Source organism: Acinonyx jubatus, chromosome D4, assembly GCF_027475565.1.
Source record: "Acinonyx jubatus isolate Ajub_Pintada_27869175 chromosome D4, VMU_Ajub_asm_v1.0, whole genome shotgun sequence".
Classification (NCBI taxonomy): Eukaryota; Metazoa; Chordata; class Mammalia; order Carnivora; family Felidae; genus Acinonyx; species Acinonyx jubatus.
This window is the reverse complement of record NC_069391.1, coordinates 14,541,992-14,559,317: the sequence shown is the minus strand read 5'-3', so window position 1 is coordinate 14,559,317 and position 17,326 is coordinate 14,541,992. Positions and strand designations below refer to the sequence as shown.

The 17,326-nt window shown below is 48.5% G+C and overlaps 1 protein-coding gene across 4 annotated transcripts in view; it reads right to left on the bottom strand.

Annotated features, from left to right (window-relative positions):
* Positions 1 to 17,326, bottom strand: part of CDK5RAP2 (CDK5 regulatory subunit associated protein 2) — a 173,538-nt gene that overhangs the window by 91,652 nt on the left and 64,560 nt on the right. For 3 of the 4 annotated variants that reach the window (XM_027034963.2, XM_053204709.1, XM_053204707.1), the window contains 2 exons: positions 6,727 to 6,897; positions 2,864 to 3,001 (listed from right to left, as the gene is read on the bottom strand). In XM_027034963.2, coding sequence (XP_026890764.1) covers positions 2,864 to 3,001; positions 6,727 to 6,897 — 309 coding nt within the window. The remainder of the gene's footprint in view (positions 1 to 2,863; positions 3,002 to 6,726; positions 6,898 to 17,326) is intronic. The other variant, XM_053204708.1, reaches the window with a different exon arrangement.

Genomic DNA, 17,326 nt, shown 5'->3' with positions numbered 1-17,326 from the left:
AGATATGTAAAGAGAAAGCTTAACGGCTCACTTCTTGGTAAGCAGGGCAATTTAGTGGCCTGCTAGATGGATGGTGTCTACTTTGGTAGCTATGTCACAGCTCGGCAACAAAGACATTTGTTTGGATACTCAGGAAATTCAGCAGCGCTGTCCCAACCATGTCAACAGCCAAGCTATAAATCTTCGGCTGAGGCAAGTTAAATACGGTCAGTGTGGTTTACTCTCTGTTCTTCAATTCCCTGATCGTCCAGCATTAATTCTCAGGATCACACAGTGATCAGAGGCAACAGAGACTGCCCAGACTCCATGGAGACCTCATCATAGCCTCAAGTTCTTTGTAGAAATGGGCAGAGGATAAACCCTAAATCAACACAAAGTGGCCGAGGGCACAACAGGAGAAATCCACGTTTTCTACAAAGAACGAACTACGGTCTAAAAAGCATACCTTTCTCGTCGGGGGGGGGGGGGGGGGGGGGGGGAGGAGGGGCGCGAGGGGAAGGAAACTGCAGGCTGCGCCCAGTCGGGACTACCTGAACTGACACTTTAGAAATTTATAATTCCAAAATGATCATTTATAATTCCTTACCCACAATTAGCAATTAGTCTTGCAGAACAGAATTAAAGCCTTTGCGAAAACACTAAGGCATTTTAAGGGCGCCTGGGTGGCTCAGTCGCTCGAGCGTCTGACTTCAGCTCAGGTTATGATCTCACGGTTCATGGATTCGAGCCCCTCATCAAGCTCTGTGCTGGCAGCTCGGAGCCCGGAGCCTGGAGCCTGTTGCGGATTCTGTGTCTCCCTCTCTCTGCCCCTCCCCTGCTCGCGCTCTGTCTCGCTGTCTCTCAAAAATTAATAAACGTTAAAACAAATCTTTTAATAAAATAAAATACTAAGGCATTGTGGTAATTTAAACATCACCAGCATCTACATGTAACAGAAAATGAAATGATGACGCTTCACCTGTGATTCTATGCAGTACAAACAGCGCCCAGCCCAAGAAACCAAAAAAGTGGGACAGCTGATCAAACTAGTGAGATTAAACTGGAAAACACTCAGCCTGTTCCACACACCCATAAACGTTTCATTCGACACTTAGACACAGTTTACGTGACTAAAACAGGATTCGACATAGCAAAGTTCGATGAGATGCGTTCAGGTCAGTGAAGATCTGTCCGTCTAAATGCCCAGCATCACCTACGTGGTGACAGGGCCAAGAGAAAAATCCTGGCCTCCAGGCTTCTGGCCCAGCCCAAGGGGTCCTCGACGCTATGCTGGTATTCTCATCCAAGAGAAACGGCAGAATGCCAGTCCACCAAGGGTCGGAGGTAAGAAAAAGCCCCCACTGTCCAGTCAGTGATGCCCCCCGGCCCAGGGCTGACCCTGAGCCTATCCACAGTGCAACAGCTAGCACTGGCTGCCAAACAACTCCTACACCAGCTGTAAAACGACCCCTGATTTGTCCTCCCCAACCACCCCAGGTGCCCTGGCCCCTCCCCTAGGGACCTCTCCAGAATCCAGTAACCGCACCAGAGCAGGTACTCCAGCCCTACTGCCCGAGTCTGATCCGATGGGTGTGCCCGTGCTGTACCGGTTGTTAATTATTGTGAGAATCACCCTTCACAAAACCGCACGTCACGATCAGAGCCATTCATCAGGGAGCTAATTTGCGTAAGAGTTCTCTGTCTTCTGAATGTATGAACTTAATTAAAGCCAGGTTTAAGGGAAAAAAAAAAAAAACCAAAACCTTGGCCTACAGTGAGCTCCTCTCCTTTCCCACATCTGGCTGCCAAGTTGCATCACATGCAAGCTGGGGGTCAGAGCAATCTGTATGTATGTCACACGAACCAAATCATTTCTTTACTCAACAGACATTTGCTTACTGGGCCACGCACTGGGCCAGGCATCGGGATTCACACACGAATTCCAGTCCCCTACCCTGAGGTGCCATCCGTGGTGTGTAAGGGCCTGCATGAGGGGCACCACTCGGGTGTTATGGTGATGGTTATGGGTGTTATGGGGATCCCATAACGCCAACACAAGGATGGGCGTGCAAAGTCCTGAGCGCCAGGGAGGAAGAGGAGACGTCACTGCTAAGCAGGGGCAGGGAAGGCGACACCACAGGGGCTCCTTCAGGGATGTTTAGGAGTCACCCAGTAAACAAGGACACAAAAGCCACCCCAGGCAGATGGAACAGCACGTGCGGAGGCACAGAGAGAGGCGCAAACACGGCACTTTCCGGAATCTGCAAGAAGTCAGCTGTAGTTAGAGATGATGGCGAGCGACCTGAGGCCAGACCAGGAAGGAGGGCCTGCTGGGCCAGCTTTAGTGTGTATTTGAACAGGAAAATTTTCTTAACACAGAAATTACATACAGAGATTACATAGTTCTTGAGAGGTGAACCCTGGGACAGCAAATACAAGGCTCATCTTTTTCTTTTTCTTTTTCAATTTTTTTTACAGTTCATGTTTCGAGAGCACGTGAGCGGGTTTACAGAGAGAGAAACCCAAGCAGGCTCCGCACTGCCAGCACAGAGCCTGAAACGGAGCTCAAACCCACGGACTGTGAAATCATGACCTGAGCTAAAATCAAGAGCCAGATGCTTAACGGACTGAGCCACCCAGGCAACCCCTGGGCTCATCTTCAACGAGCTGTGATTTACCAGTTTCCTGAGTGTTGCAAATGCCAGTGCTCAGCTAATGGATACTAATCTGTAAGGCAGACAGACTAAGAACCCTCCCCGTATCTGTTAGAAGCTCAATTACTGGCAAGAAGGCCCTGGAGGGGCTCTAGATGAGAGCAGGTATCACATACGTGTCGGGAGAGAACGTGAATTCACGTGTGACGTCCGACTCCGGTCAAGCTTACCTCGGAGAAGAGCCGTTTGCATGGTGACCGCCACAAAGAGCACTTTTCCGGGGAGTCTTCACTCCTGACCGTGAGATCCTCCCCGGTCTGTGAATGACGGTTCTGCTGGACTGCTTCCGAATCTTTTTCACTGAATTTCTATGGAAACAAATCGTGAGGAAGTTTTCATCAAGAAAAAAAAAAATCTTCGTAACAGATTGTCCAGAACTCTTGAAGGGAAGATATTTTATTTTTTCTTCACATGATTTTCCTCGAAAAAATTTCCATCATCCCCAAATACTAGGCAATCACAAAACTGTAACGCAGCCAGCACCCCCAGGAGAAAAGCAGCCCGCGGGCATGGCACAGGCAAGGTGGTGGCAGTCGTTACAAAGCCCTTCTCCCCACCACCGAGATGGCTGCCCAACGGGTGTGGAGCACCAAGCCCAGGCCTGGCCTCATGGGATGGGGTTCCCATCCTGGGTCCCCCTTGGCCAGGGCGTGACCTCCGGGTCTGCTTCCTATCCTGCGGGGTTACTGCGATGATACAGGAAGTGTTTATCGCAACCAACAAAATCCCGTCTCTCTCGAAACATCACAAATTTGACAAAACTTGAACCATCGATATCCGCGTGGAAACTGGACCTCGGGAAGAAAAACTGCAAACAGTGTTCTGAGGTTGGTCACAGATGAAAGGGTCCTCGTGATGATGCACAATACCGTCCCCCTCATCGACCCCTTCAGAAGATCTGGCATTCAACAACACAACAGGACTGGAGACCGTTTCTCTGATCTCGTGGCCAAGTTCAAGCATGGAGTCTATCTCTAAGTGTTTAAAACCTAGAAACCCCTTAGCTAGGGGTCTGTCCACTCTGGGTCAGAAATTAAGGACGAGAACCACCTCTCATTCCTAAGAACCTATCAGACTTACTTCATTATGTCAAGCTTTTATGAGAAAGGAGACCAGCACAAACATGAAAAAAACAGAGGCACTTTTTCTTACAAAAACCTCTTTAACTGTCCCAGGAAAAATTAGAAGCCAAATAACCAATACTGAATTTCTAGACTTGCTATAATACAGATGCGCTTGATGTAACGCTTTTCATTTTGCTTTTTTAAAAGTCCAATTATACATATACGCTGTGTAACAATCAGACAGCACAGCACGGCTTACAGGGAGAACGTCAGCCCCCACCTCTTCCTCCTCACCTCCGGGCCCCACTCCCAGGAAAACACAGCTTCCGGCCCCTCGGCTTCTTCCGCTATTTATATTACATTCCTACTCTCCCGCGGCCTGACTTGTGAAAGTAACATGGGTCTCAGCTCCTACGGCGCCAAGTTCAGGGGTTTGGCTCTTACATCATCTGCCTCCCCACCTCAGCACTTTTCCTGATAGTTACAATTTCAATTCAAATGACAGTCCGCATTCACAGCATCATGACCACACAAATACTGTCCACGACTCACCCACGTGGCCCTCCCGTGCGCACATCTCCTTTCATGCTTGTTTCTCTGCTTTCCTTGGAATCAGTAACAAGTGCTTTGCTCTATTTGTCCACTTAGTTCATGAAACTAAATTAGGTACTTAATGTAAATTCATCTCTTTTTTTTTTTTTAATTTTTAACATTTATTTTATTTTTGAGACAGAGAGAGACAGAGCATGAATGGGGGAGGGCCAGAGAGAGAGGGAGACACAGAATCTGAAACAGGCTCTAGGCCCTGAGCTGTCAGCACAGAGCCCGACGCGGGGCTCGAACTCACGGACCACGAGATCATGACCTGAGCCGAAGTCGGACGCTTAACCGACTGAGCCACCCAGGCGCCCCTGTAAATTCATCTCTAAACTCTCTAAAATAACTTTCAAGTGTCTCTAGATGGAGCCAGACACACCAGGTAAGTGAAGGGCTCCGTTTCTGTTTCTTGGAGAAAGCCCAACGTGGAGGCCCTCTCTCGAAAGCACTCAAATACAAGCTCTCTGCACCCTGGCACTTCTGGTCACCACAACCTAGGAAAATCCCCTACTTGCTGGATCCCACGTCTCTGTCCTGTTCAGTTAGCTTCTCATTTGTATGGATAGGATCACTGTTCAGGAGTTCCCTGCAAGGGGGTACCCTGGAGGCATAGGATTTTAGGCACCGAATGCCAGAAAACGCCTTTGTCTGCCCCCCTCTCGCTGCCAGCTCAGCGGAGTACAGAATGCTGGGCTGGACGTCACTCTTCCCCCACAATCTGAAAGTGCTGTTCTCCTGCCTTCTGGCCGCCGGTGTTGCTGCTGAGACCTCTGATGTTATTCCGAGTCTGGGTCCTTTGCATCTCGCTCTAGAAGCCTCTCAGAGCCTCTCTTTATCCCCACGTGCTACTATTTCACAAGGACGTACCTTGGCAGTGTGGGTCACTCACGACTCATTGTGTGAGAAACGCAGCAGACCCTGTTGAGGCACAGGTGTCTGTCCTTCTGCTCCAGAAGCTCTCCTAATACTCAGGTTTTCCCTCCTCTGCTCTGCCTTGTCCCATCTTTCGGGACCTCCTGTTGGCCAGAGATTGGAGCTCCTGAGTCAGGCTTCTACAGCTCTTATTGCTTCCCTCTCATTTTCTCACCCCTGTTTGTTTCTTTGTTGGATTCCATTTTCTGGAAAACTCACTCAACTTTATCTTCCAGTGTTTCTAACTCTCCTATGAAACTTTTTATATCTGTAATCACACTTGCAATTTCCAACAGCTCATTCTTCTTTTCCAAGTATCTTTTATTTTTCAGATCCTGATCTTGGCTCCTATCTAAAGAAGTTATAGTATAGAGCCTTTGGAGAGCTGTCTGGTCTGCTTCACATCCTCCGGTTTCTGCTGCCTCCACATAGCTTTGTGCTGTCTGTCTGTCTGTCTTTCCTCTTAGACACTTTTCTCCTGTTTGGGGAACTCAGGCCGTCCAGCTACCTTTAAAGGTAAAAGTGCTCAGAGGCTCTGAGCGTGGAAAGGGCAGGGCAGTGCAGGCTCGTTGTGAGAGGACCAAGTGGGGACTTGCTTGTCCTGCTGGAAGACGCCCGACTGTCTTTTCTCCCCTCAAGGACTCTTCCACTCCCTCCTCGTTTGCATCCAAGAGACCCACTCCTGCCTTCAGCCGTATCTGGTGACCCCCAGGCCAGAGCTTCTCTGGTTTAGGTTCAGCAGAGAGACGGTGAAGAGGACGCGGTCACCGAACTGCCCAGCATTCCAGCCAAATCTCCTGGTTACAAAGGGACCAGGACCCTCATCTGCCTGCTGCGCCTCTCTGGGTCCTGGAGGGTAAACCAGCTTGCTTCTTATTGGCACTTACTTCACTTTTGAGTGAAAGTAATAAAATCACCCAAAGGCTCTCAGTCCTGTGGGCTTGTACCTTTCATCCCTTCACTGTCATCTTAACAAGGCTCCAGTTGGAGGCAGAGTTAAATGCCCATGGTGAGTCCAGCTTGGCTTACCTGTACGCCTGCACTAAATCAAAACTTCACTATACGATCAAGCAAGAGGGGTACTCCGCGACAAAAAGGGACAGTTAGAGGAAAAGCACAGAGTCAGAGGCCACGGTGCACGTCAGGAGCAGCAGGCACCCACAGCGGAAGGACCTCGGTGAAGCGGGCCGGCCTCTGGAGCGAAACAGCCCAGGGCCTCAATCGCGCTCTGCCGCTGACCTGTCATACGACCCAGAATCAGTCCCTTCCCTTCTTGCTGGTGGCTGGCGTCCAAAGGACATAAAGAAAGCTCTGATGTGCTCTGACACACAGCAGCGAAGGCTATAATCATTTTTGCCAGCCTTATTTTTATATACCCATTTCTGCAAAAGAGTTTTTCAACACAACGACCTATGGCAAGTCAACAGATTTAAACACAAAAGAAAAAGAAGCTTTGGTACCCGAAGCAACAAGTCCTTTGGATTCATACTTCCTGTTAGACTTCTGATCATCTGCTCTTGACTGTGCAATTTTTTATTGCTTTCACTCAAAAGACTCTTGTAATGATTCTCCACGGCCTTCTCTCTCTCATTCACTTCATCGCGTAATTTCTCAACTTCATTCCTAAGGTCCTACCAAAAGGAAAAGAAAAAACAGAATTTATTTCACAGATTTCAAGGGGACACTCCCTCCCCTGTTTCCGCTATAGAAGAGCAAGCGAACAGATGTGTTTAACAAACATGCGCTTCCTTCTCACAGAAAGTCTCGTGAAAACCAGCTTCAAAAATAAGCTGAGGGGGCGCCTGGGGGGGCTCAGTCGGTTAAGCGTCCGACTTCGGCTCAGGTCATGATCGCACAGTTCGTGGGTTCAAGCCCCGTACCAGGCCTGCTTGGGATTCTCTCACTCTCCCTCTCTCTCTGCGCCTCTCCCCGACTTGCGCTCTCTCTCTCTCTCAAAAGTAATAAACTTAAAAAAAAAAAAAAAAAAGGAATAAGCTGAAATTTGGAAAAAGCTTTATGCACATTCATCACAGCGTTATTTATAATACCGAAAACCAGAAAGAAATTAAATATCCAACAATAGGGAATTAATTATAAACAGTATGGTATTAAAAAAAAAAAAAAAAGCACACAATTCTGAGGAACACCAAACCAGGATACTATATAATATGATGCTGATTGTTTTCTAAATGCTTACACAAAATATTGTTAAGCCCATGAGGAAACACGTCAAAATAGTATACCTAAACAGTGGGAATGTGGGTGACTTTCAACTGATTCTTATTTTTCTGAGTTTCTAAAATCTCTAAATAAGTCTATATTACTTTCCTGATCAGGAAAAAAAAATTATCTTCAATAATGACATTCACAAGTAACATGGAAAATGTTCGTGTTATAATGTCAGGGAGAAAACCACAAAACCAACAGTAAACAGCGTGATTATAACTACCTCAGGATATACACTATTTGTAATACTGAAGTACTATTCATAATAGCGAAAAGCTGGAAACACCCAAATATCCACCAGGAAAGGAATAAACTATGGGACATTCTCACAATGGAGCACTCAGAACCGATAAAGAAAAAAGAATGAGGACTCTATCAATACGCTGCCCTACAGTAATCTTCAGAATGTACTGCTCAGGTGGGGTTCAGGAGGACCCCAGGAGGAAAAAAAAAAAAAGAATGTATAGCATACTGTCATGTATTTAACTATAAAATAAATTAGATGGTTGCCTTTAGGGAAATAAAAGAGAACATGGTAGAAGGAGGGAGAAAAACTCATTTTACAGATGTGACACTCGAAGCCGTTTAAATGTTTAGGTAACTATTTGAAAAACAACATAAAAATCTCCTAAAACCAGAAGCACAGCAAACAAACAAACAAATAAATCGAACTGTATATCAAGTTGATTGGTTAGCCAAACAGGGAGGAGTTATTTCAGCAACTTAAAAGCAGAGTAATTTATATGCCCCTAAGTGGGGTACTTCTCCAAGGACACAAGGAACCACTGCAGAAAATCTTACACTGTTTGAGTAATCGTGCTGGAAGCAATATTTGTATTGTTATTCTGAAACTGTGCATGTATATATACACTTATTAAATAAGTAATTATTAATGTGATGAGAACCAAGACTACAAGCCTAAGTGAAAACCAATACAAATACAAAAATAAGTACAAACATGTCTTTGTAAATATGAATTCCAACTATCAAGATGAACTTCTACTTTCTGCGATTTCCTTCCTTTCACTGCAAAAGCCTAAAATCAGCATCCTCCCCGGCATCCAGACTGTAGTCTTTAAATACCATTTCCCACCAAAAAGAACCAGGGTGCTCAGAACACAGCCCCTAAAACAACATCAGCAGCAACACCTAGGAATGGCAAATGCAGTAAACAACCAGAATAGCACTCAATAAATATCTGCTGGGAGGACGGACGGATGGATGGATCGACAGACGGACGGATCAGGTAGATGGGATTGCTCCCCATTTTATGAATGGGGAAACAGGCTCAGGTAAAGTTATTTACCCACAATCATGGTCACTAAGGGACAGCACCCGCCTGATGACCCAGCCTCTCAAGCTCACTTCCACACTATGACCAGGGTCTGGATTTCTTTTGAAATGATCCCCATCCACCTACAGTCATCTGACACTTGCTCGTAGAAACCTCCTCCTAGGGGCGCCTGGGTGGCTCAGTCGGTTAAGCGTCCGACTTCGGCTCAGGTCATGATCTCGCAGTTCGTGGGTTCGAGCCCCACATCAGGCTCTGTGCTGACGGCTCAGAGCCCGCAGCCTGTTTCAGATTCTGTGTCTCCCTCTCTCTCTGACCCTCCCCCGTTCATGCTCTGTCTCTCTCTGTCTCAAAAATCAATAAACACTAAAAAAAAAAAAAAAAGAAAAGAAAAAAGAAACCTCCTCCTAAAAACTGGATCATAGGGACCATAAAATCTTGTGTTAAGCCAAAAGGTACAGCTTTAAATTCACAATAAGTTTGCCCGCCATCTTGGAAAGGTCATCCTGAAAAGATCATGCCTTCTTTTTAATCTTAAAATACTTCTGCATCATATGCTAAGTCAAAAGTGTACACCGTTTGCATGCATAGTAATTACTGGTCCACTTACATCATTTCCTTGATTCCGTTCTCTCCGTCACATAAACACCCATCAGACGCATTATTTTAATGTCTGGTTCAAGTTCTAGTCTCTATGTGCATGTACAGCAATTTACTCCACTCTCCCATTTCATTTGCTTATACAATTTTAATGCGGGTACCTAGATTAAGAACTTGCATGTTTTAAGTGAGAAAGGTGACCAATATGCCACATTTCTTCCACATGTTCCCCAAACTAACAGAGTTGACCACATGAAAATGACCTGTTCCAAAATCCCACAAAGGACATGTAACTGGGTCATTCCTCAAGATTACAGGTGCTTAATCTGAGGTCCACTGAATGGGTCCCCGGGAGCCTATGCAAATGTGTGTGTGTGTGTGTGTGCGCGCGCGTGCGTGTGTGTGTATTTTTGGTGGTAGAAGGCCTTCAGCGTAAATCAGAGTCTCAGGGAAAGTCAGGACACCAAACAGGATAAAGCATTTCTCTTATTATAACCATTTGTAATAGAAACTACTATTTACCCCACACCCGCCTTGAGCCAAGCATGTGCCAAGGCCCTTGGACATAAAACATCCTGAGCCCTGATGACTGCATACATGGTAAGTATTGAGTCCTGTGTTTATAGAAAGGAAATCAAGACTCACGGAGGCTGAAAGTTGTTTACAGAGCTTTACAACGAGTAAGTTCTAGTGCTGAAATTCAAACCCAGGTCGGCCAGACCCCAAATTCTGTGCTCTCTCTCACCCAACCGCACCTCTGTTAAGACCAAAGAAATAGAAAACCACTCTGGGACACCGGCTGTCACTGGTCAATAATTCCAACGCCCCAAGCTAATGTCACAGTTTCTCAAGGACTCGAGATTGACAAAACATCCAGCCTGAAAGCTACGCCCTCCTGCTAATGAATAGGGCAGGACCAAGGACCCTGGACCTCACGCGAAGAGCAGTCAGAGAAGGCTTGAAGTAAAAGGCCACTGCAGGGAGGGGGGCACGTGTGTGCTGAGGTGGCCTTGAGGAGGAGCAGCTGCCATGGCAACACAGAGGCGCCGACAGGCTCCTGTGCTCGGCACCAGTGGAGTTATAATAAATGTTTAGGGGAGGCATGGAGACGGCATGTCTCGCCTGAGCAAAACAATCAGAACCGAAAATTGATAATCTTGGGTGGTTTCCCCAAACCTCTTTCAATATCCCCAGGCTGTGAAGATAGGCAGAAGTAGACTCGAATCCGGGCTCTACCGCTAACTAGCCGTGTGACCACAGATAGATAACAAAAATCTTTGAGTGTTTCCTTTCCAGTAAATGGGGATAACGGTACAGGCTCCTAGGGTCCCCGGAGGGTTAAATGAGAGAATGTGCGATGGGCACCCGGCACAGCAGGTGCACAGGAAACGACACTACGTCATCTCCCGCCCTCTGCACACATATCCTCCAGGCGGACCTCTACTTCCAGGTTTCCTCCTGTGGCCACAGCATCACCACCCACCGGGCCCCAGATCCCGCTCCTCCCCCTGGCTCTCACACACACCTTGACAGGTGACTCAGGCCTGAAGGGAGAGCCCAGCCTCCGCGCAGAGCACACGAGAGAGGAAGGGTGAGTATGTGGTGATTTTCCGTGGACACGAGTGCCCAAATCCCGCCCTGCCAACTACCCCTACCCCCAACCCCTTGGAGTTCTCACAGGAGCTGAACCAACCACAGACTGGGAATCAAAGTACAAGTCTGTGAAAATGGCCTACCCGAAGCAGGGCTTTCTGATAAAACACGGCTGTTCTGGGTTTTGCTTTTTGAAGGAGGAGGGTACATGCAGCTCAGGGGAGCCATCTGCCCAACAAGTGCCAGGCCTGGTTAGGTCTGCAGCAAGAAAGCTAGGGAATCCGGAACCTGGGTTCTTGCCTTAAGGGAGAGTAACCCACGCATCAGCAAGGCTGGCCCGGTGAACCGGGACTCTGAGTACCCGGACAGTCCCCCGTCCTCCCTTGAGGAAGTATTAAGGGGACAGGTAGAACCAGAAGTACTGGGGAGAAAAATGTCCTCCCTGCTCAGCCCTCCTCTCCCTCCACCCCCCTGCCTCTGCCTTCTTCAGAAATCAGCTCTCAGCTGCTCAAGTGCAACAGCTTCCTAACTGGTCTATCTCTACATTCAACCACCAAATCACACACACACACACACCCCGATCATTACATCTCTACCCAGGACCCCGCAGTGACCTCGTGCTAACTGTGAATGAAGCCACCTTGCTTAACAAACCTTCGTCCCAGGCCCCCTACTTCCCACCACGGGCTCCAGCCTACCTTGTAGCCTTACCTCGCCTGACCACCTGTCCCTCTCCATCTGGAAATAGACAGTATAGCTCCCCCCAGTTCTGCCTGGAGACAGCATGCTCACCCTGCAAGGTCCATTCCCAGTGCCATCTCTTCCACGATGCCCTCCCGGACTGCTCTGGCCCTCAGCGATCGTCCTCCCAAAACACCACCCACCACCTTTCTCTGCAAACCTCTACAGCGTTTAGGACAGTGATGGGACCTTTACAACCATCCCCTCACGCAGCTCTCACAACACCCCTGTGGGCAGATGCTCTGACCCCACCCATTTTACCAATCAGGAAACAGAGGTTCAAATACACCAGCAACTTACCCAAAGGAAGTGGCGGAATCAGGATTTAAAGCAGGTCTATTCACATTCTTTTCACTAAACCACTAAACCAGTGGTTTCTCTCTTTTTTTTTTTTTCTTTTTTAGACAGAGGGAGAGAGAGCACACACACACACATGCATGCACACATGCGCACACAAGTAGGGGAGGGGTGGAAGGAGGGAGGGAGAGGGAAAGAGAAAGAGAGAGAGGAAGAGAATCCCAAGCAGGCTCCACACTGAGCGCAGAGCCCAATGAGGACCTTGATCCCTCATCCCTGGGATCATGACCTGAGCCAAAATCAAGAGTCAGACAGTCAACCGACAGAGCCATCCAGGTGCCCCCACACCAGTGGTTTTTCAAAGGGAGCCCAGGAAGCCCGGGGATTAGCAAAACCCAAGGCTGGCCCTCGCATCCTCTAACTGCACACTCCTGGGCCTTCCTCCAACAACGGACCCGGTTGGCTTGGGGACAAACATGGAAATCTGTACTTGATTTTAGTGCAAGAAGCCACTACCCTGAGGAACCTGCAAACCCCCTCAGGTGCACCTGTCTTACTTGCTTCTGGACCAAGGGACAGGGAAGAGAGTCTGAAAACCCCTCTCCCGTACCAGACCACCACCTTGCTTTCCAGAAGAGAGCTGCCACAGGAGGATCTGCGTGCAGTGACATCAACCGAGTGGCCTCACTTTTCACCTAATGGGCAATTTTGCTTAAGATGCGCAGGTGTGCTCTGGACCAACACTGAGCTGAGCGTCGCCTTTGCATATCACAGGGAGAATGACAGAAAAAAGAAGCGGATTATTTTAAAAATAAAATATCCCTATAATCTTAGAATCACATTAGAAATGAAAAGCCAGGCCCTCTTACTTCCTTCTGCAGTCAGCTGGTTTGTTTTATCTCCGGCCAGATGGAGAATGAGAAGGTTCTCATCCATCAAATTTCCACCTTCTCAGGTTTCGCTGTGACAAAGCTTGTCAGAGTGCTCAGTGGTTACCTTTTTCAATACACAAAGGAAACTTCTCCAAAATCTTAATGAGGTATAGGAACCCAGTGATGTAAGAATTTCCAGAATTAGCATGAGAGAGCAGTGTCCAGCCCATGTTCCGAAGCCTTGTCGCCCCTGGGGGCGGTGGAGGGTGACATGGTGGGGGAGGGGGTGCCCGGCCTCCCACCTCACTTCTCCCCGAGCAGCCCTGCCTTCACGTTTTCTCTCCAGAAGAGCTACATTTGAACCAAGAATTCATATGCTTCAATGAATGAATAAATGGACAAACGGAAACTGCTGGAATGAGCCGGGCTCACCACAGAGATCTGACACACGCGTGTGGCACTGTGTGGTCCTGGCTGCGGGGACTACAAAAGTTCTGAGCAAGGAACTCAGTGTGGCTTTCACCAGGAAGCTGGCTGGGCGGGGGAGGGACGAAGGAATCAGAGTTCAAACCGGGCAGGGGTCAAGGCCCAGCTGAGTCACTTAACAGCCATCAGGCACCACCCCTCTCTCCAACCCCAGCCGGGGTGTGATGGAACGTTCCGCCCTCTCCTCTCTGCCAGCCACTCACTGTTCTTCTTTGTGCCAGGCTCGTGCATGCTCCCCAGGTGTCCACACAGGCTCTCCCTTGACCAGCAAACAGCTACTCAGCCTTCAAGTCTCCCCTCCAAACCTCCTCCTCGGTGAAGCCCTCCCCACTCCCACCCCTGCTCTTAGTGTAGATCCATGCTCTGTGCTCCCAAAGCGTCTGGCCCATCCCCCTACCCGCACTTATCTCGCTATATTTTAATTAGCTCTCTGTCTGTGTTTCTAGTGCTCCCAGTGCCGAGGACAGAGCCTGGCACAGAAATTATAAAGTAAGAACCAGAGATAAGGGAAAGCCCTTCTGTCTGTGCCCCCAGAGAGACTACAGCAATTCCACGTGAAAACTGATGGGACCAGCCTTTTACACCAGCCTCCACAGCAGCCCCGTGCACAAGCCACTGAGGTACTACAGAATCCGTCACTCGAAAAGGGTTCTCCCCCCCTTCCTAGAGGGATCAATCAGCTGGAAAGGAACAGACAAGCACTTTCTTCAGAGGAGAGGGGAGTGTTGATCAAGGAAGAAATTTACAGCTTTGTTGACTTGGCTGGTAACCGGGCAGACCACATTTATTAGTCAACAGTGTCCATTAGATTCTAGCGGGCAGTGGTTTGTCATTTGAAGTCCTGAGCCAGCACCTGCCACACAATTAAAAGCAGGAAAAGAGGAACGAGGAGGAGTCCAACACATCTGCCTCTGCATGCCAGGAACCTCTGCTTTCTCATGCATTAAATGTTACTATCCATTCATTTAATCCTAAAATAGGTATAATCAACCCCATTTCAGGGGAGAGAACCTCAGCTGAGAAAAGTTAAGCAACTGACCTAGAGGCTTAGAGCTAAGTACCTGCCAAAGCCAAGATTCGAACCCAAGCCCAGCACTGTTGCCCACTGCTCCTAAGATACCGACTCGAACTGCCAAGTTTCTCGTTCCCAGGGGAGTGGCATCATCTCCACCATCAAAACAGCTACTACTCATTGATCGTTTGTGACGTGCCAGGTGCTATGCTCGTAAGTGCTGTCCCCGATCTCAATCCTTACAACTAAGCTCTTTTTCTAAGAAGAAATGGACCCCACAGTTTGGAAAGGCAAAGTTACTGGCTCACGGTCCAATAGCGAACCAGTGGTGGAGCCAGAACTCAAACCCGGTTTTGACCCAAGTCTCTGCACTCAGCCTTTTTCTTTTCTTTTTTTTTTTTTAATTTTTTAATATTTATTTTTGAGAGAGGGGATGGGGGAGAGGGACAGAGAGAGAGGGAGACACAGATCCGAAGCGGGCTCCAGGCTGTGAGCTGTGAACATAGAGCCCAATGTGGGGCTCGAACTCACAAACCGTGAGATCATGACCTGAGCCGAAGTTGGACGCCCAACCGACGGAGGCGCCCCATGCACTCAGCCTTTCTTAAGAGTGGCTGGAATTTGCAAAGACAGGACTTCCTCAAGCAAAGGCCATTTAAACTGCGTATGGGTCTACAGGGACTCCAACTCAGAATCTTCCCACCCGATTGCAACAAAAACGAGGCAAGGGGAGCTCTGATTCCTGAGTCACACTACTTCAGGTCTGTGGTCCTAGCCCTACCCAACCAGCCTACAGACACTGTCTCCAAATGCCATGTTTTGACTACAGATCACAAGAGACGCCCTGAACGCTGTCATAATCTCATCTGGAGCTATCCATCAACAAACGCATGTGAAACCAGAGGGGTTCAGAATGAACTACCCTGAAATTAAACCTGCTCCTGTCAAAGCACATGGGATTAGCCAGCTGGGTGACGGGTACAACTTTAATTAGATTTTTGGGCTTTAGCCAGCAAATGCATCCCCACAGAGCTAAGTGCCCAGGTACTGAAGCACACACTTGTCAGAGTAGCGGATGACAGGTCTTGTAACAGATGAGAGCATTATGAGACAGTCTGGGGAATACAGCTAAACCAATGTCTCATATACGTTGCTTATAAAGGAGAAGAAAAAGACTAGCACTTACTCCTTTCCCCCACCCACCCCGAGTAGCATACAGAACACCTGACCCAGAAAAAGCAAATCTAAAATAAAGGTAAATAAAAGTTTACCTCTCTCTATCACTTTTCACCAAACACACACACACACACACACACACACACACACACACACACAAGCACGCATGCATATGCACACACACGTACACACTAAAAGGAGAGACTTAAGCCTCTGGAGCCAAATGATATACCAAAGTCAAGGTGTGAGGGCAAGGATGCAACAATCCGAGCAGCATTCCCGTTATAAACCACAGAAGCCAGGACACTTACAACATGGCAGTTAAGACACCAACTGGGGAACACCAGGTTTGCTGGTGTGTATTTTGCCAAGACCTCCTGAACTTCCTGGTAGGGATGTGGCTCCCTCTGGTGGCAAGGAGGTATAATACAAAGAAGGGGCTCGCTCTGGAAGACGCACCTTTGGACCCTTCTGGTTGTGGAAAGATTTCGAAGGAAAAGCCAAAGCTTGCATTCACCAGGGCCTACCAACAGTGCCTGTGCCACCGCGAGGACACATTACACGTCCCCTGAATAAACAAACAAGCAAACAAACGCAAATTATAACGTGTGCCGAGTCAACCGGCACTGGGTCACCGCAATCCCAGGCAACTGAAACAAACGTGACAAAGTGACTCTCATGGTCGAAGCTCGCAGGGCCCAGGCACCTTCTGACACAGGGAACTCCTACGCCCCAGACCCAAGCCGCCTGTTCAGACAGGTATCGGCTCCCTCTGAAGAGCTGAAGAGCAAGCACACTGAGACAGCAATTCACGTGCAAAGGATGGTTTGCCCACATCCAAAAGATAACCGGTCGGCTTTCCATCAGAAAGAATTCAGGGGATGCTGAAAACAACAACAAAACCCAGTATGCTTGACCGTGGACCACGGCAAAGGCTCTGAGTCAGGACTCGCCTATAAAAAGGGCTGCAGCAGGGGCGCCTGGGTGGCGCGTCGGTTAAGCGTCCGACTTTAGCCAGGTCACGATCTCGCGGTCCGTGAGTTCGAGCCCCGCGTCGGGCTCTGGGCTGATGGCTCAGAGCCTGGAGCCTGTTTCCGATTCTGTGTCTCCCTCTCTCTCTGCCCCTCCCCCGTTCATGCTCTGTCTCTCTCTGTCCCAAAAATAAATAAACGTTGAAAAAAAAAATGTTTTTTTAAATAAATAAATAAAAAGGGCTGCAGCATTTCTCACTGAGCTTGGAGTTCCTGTCTAAGAAACGAGTATAATGGGGGGTGCCTGGGTGGCTCAGTCGGTAAAGCGCCCGACTTCAGATCAGCTCATGATCTCGTGGTTCGTGAGTTCTAGCCCCACGTCAGGCTCTGTGCTGACAACTCAGAGCCTGGAGCCTGCTTCGGATTCCGTGTCTCCCTCTCTCTCTCTCTCTCAAAGATAAATGAAGACATTTAAGGGGCGCCTGGGTGGCGCAGTCGGTTAAGCGTCCGACTTCAGCCAGGTCACGATCTCGCGGTCCGTGAGTTCGAGCCCCGCGTCGGGCTCTGGGCTGATGGCTCAGAGCCTGGAGCCTGTTTCCGATTCTGTGTCTCCCTCTCTCTCTGCCCCTCCCCCGTTCATGCTCTGTCTCTCTGTCCCAAAAATAAATAAACGTTGAAGACATTTAAAAAATCAAAAAAAAAGAAAAAAAGAAAAAAAGAAACGAGAATAATGGGAAACAGCTGGACCATCGTCCCAGGGACTGGAAACCACGTCTGAGCTTACCGACTTGGGTG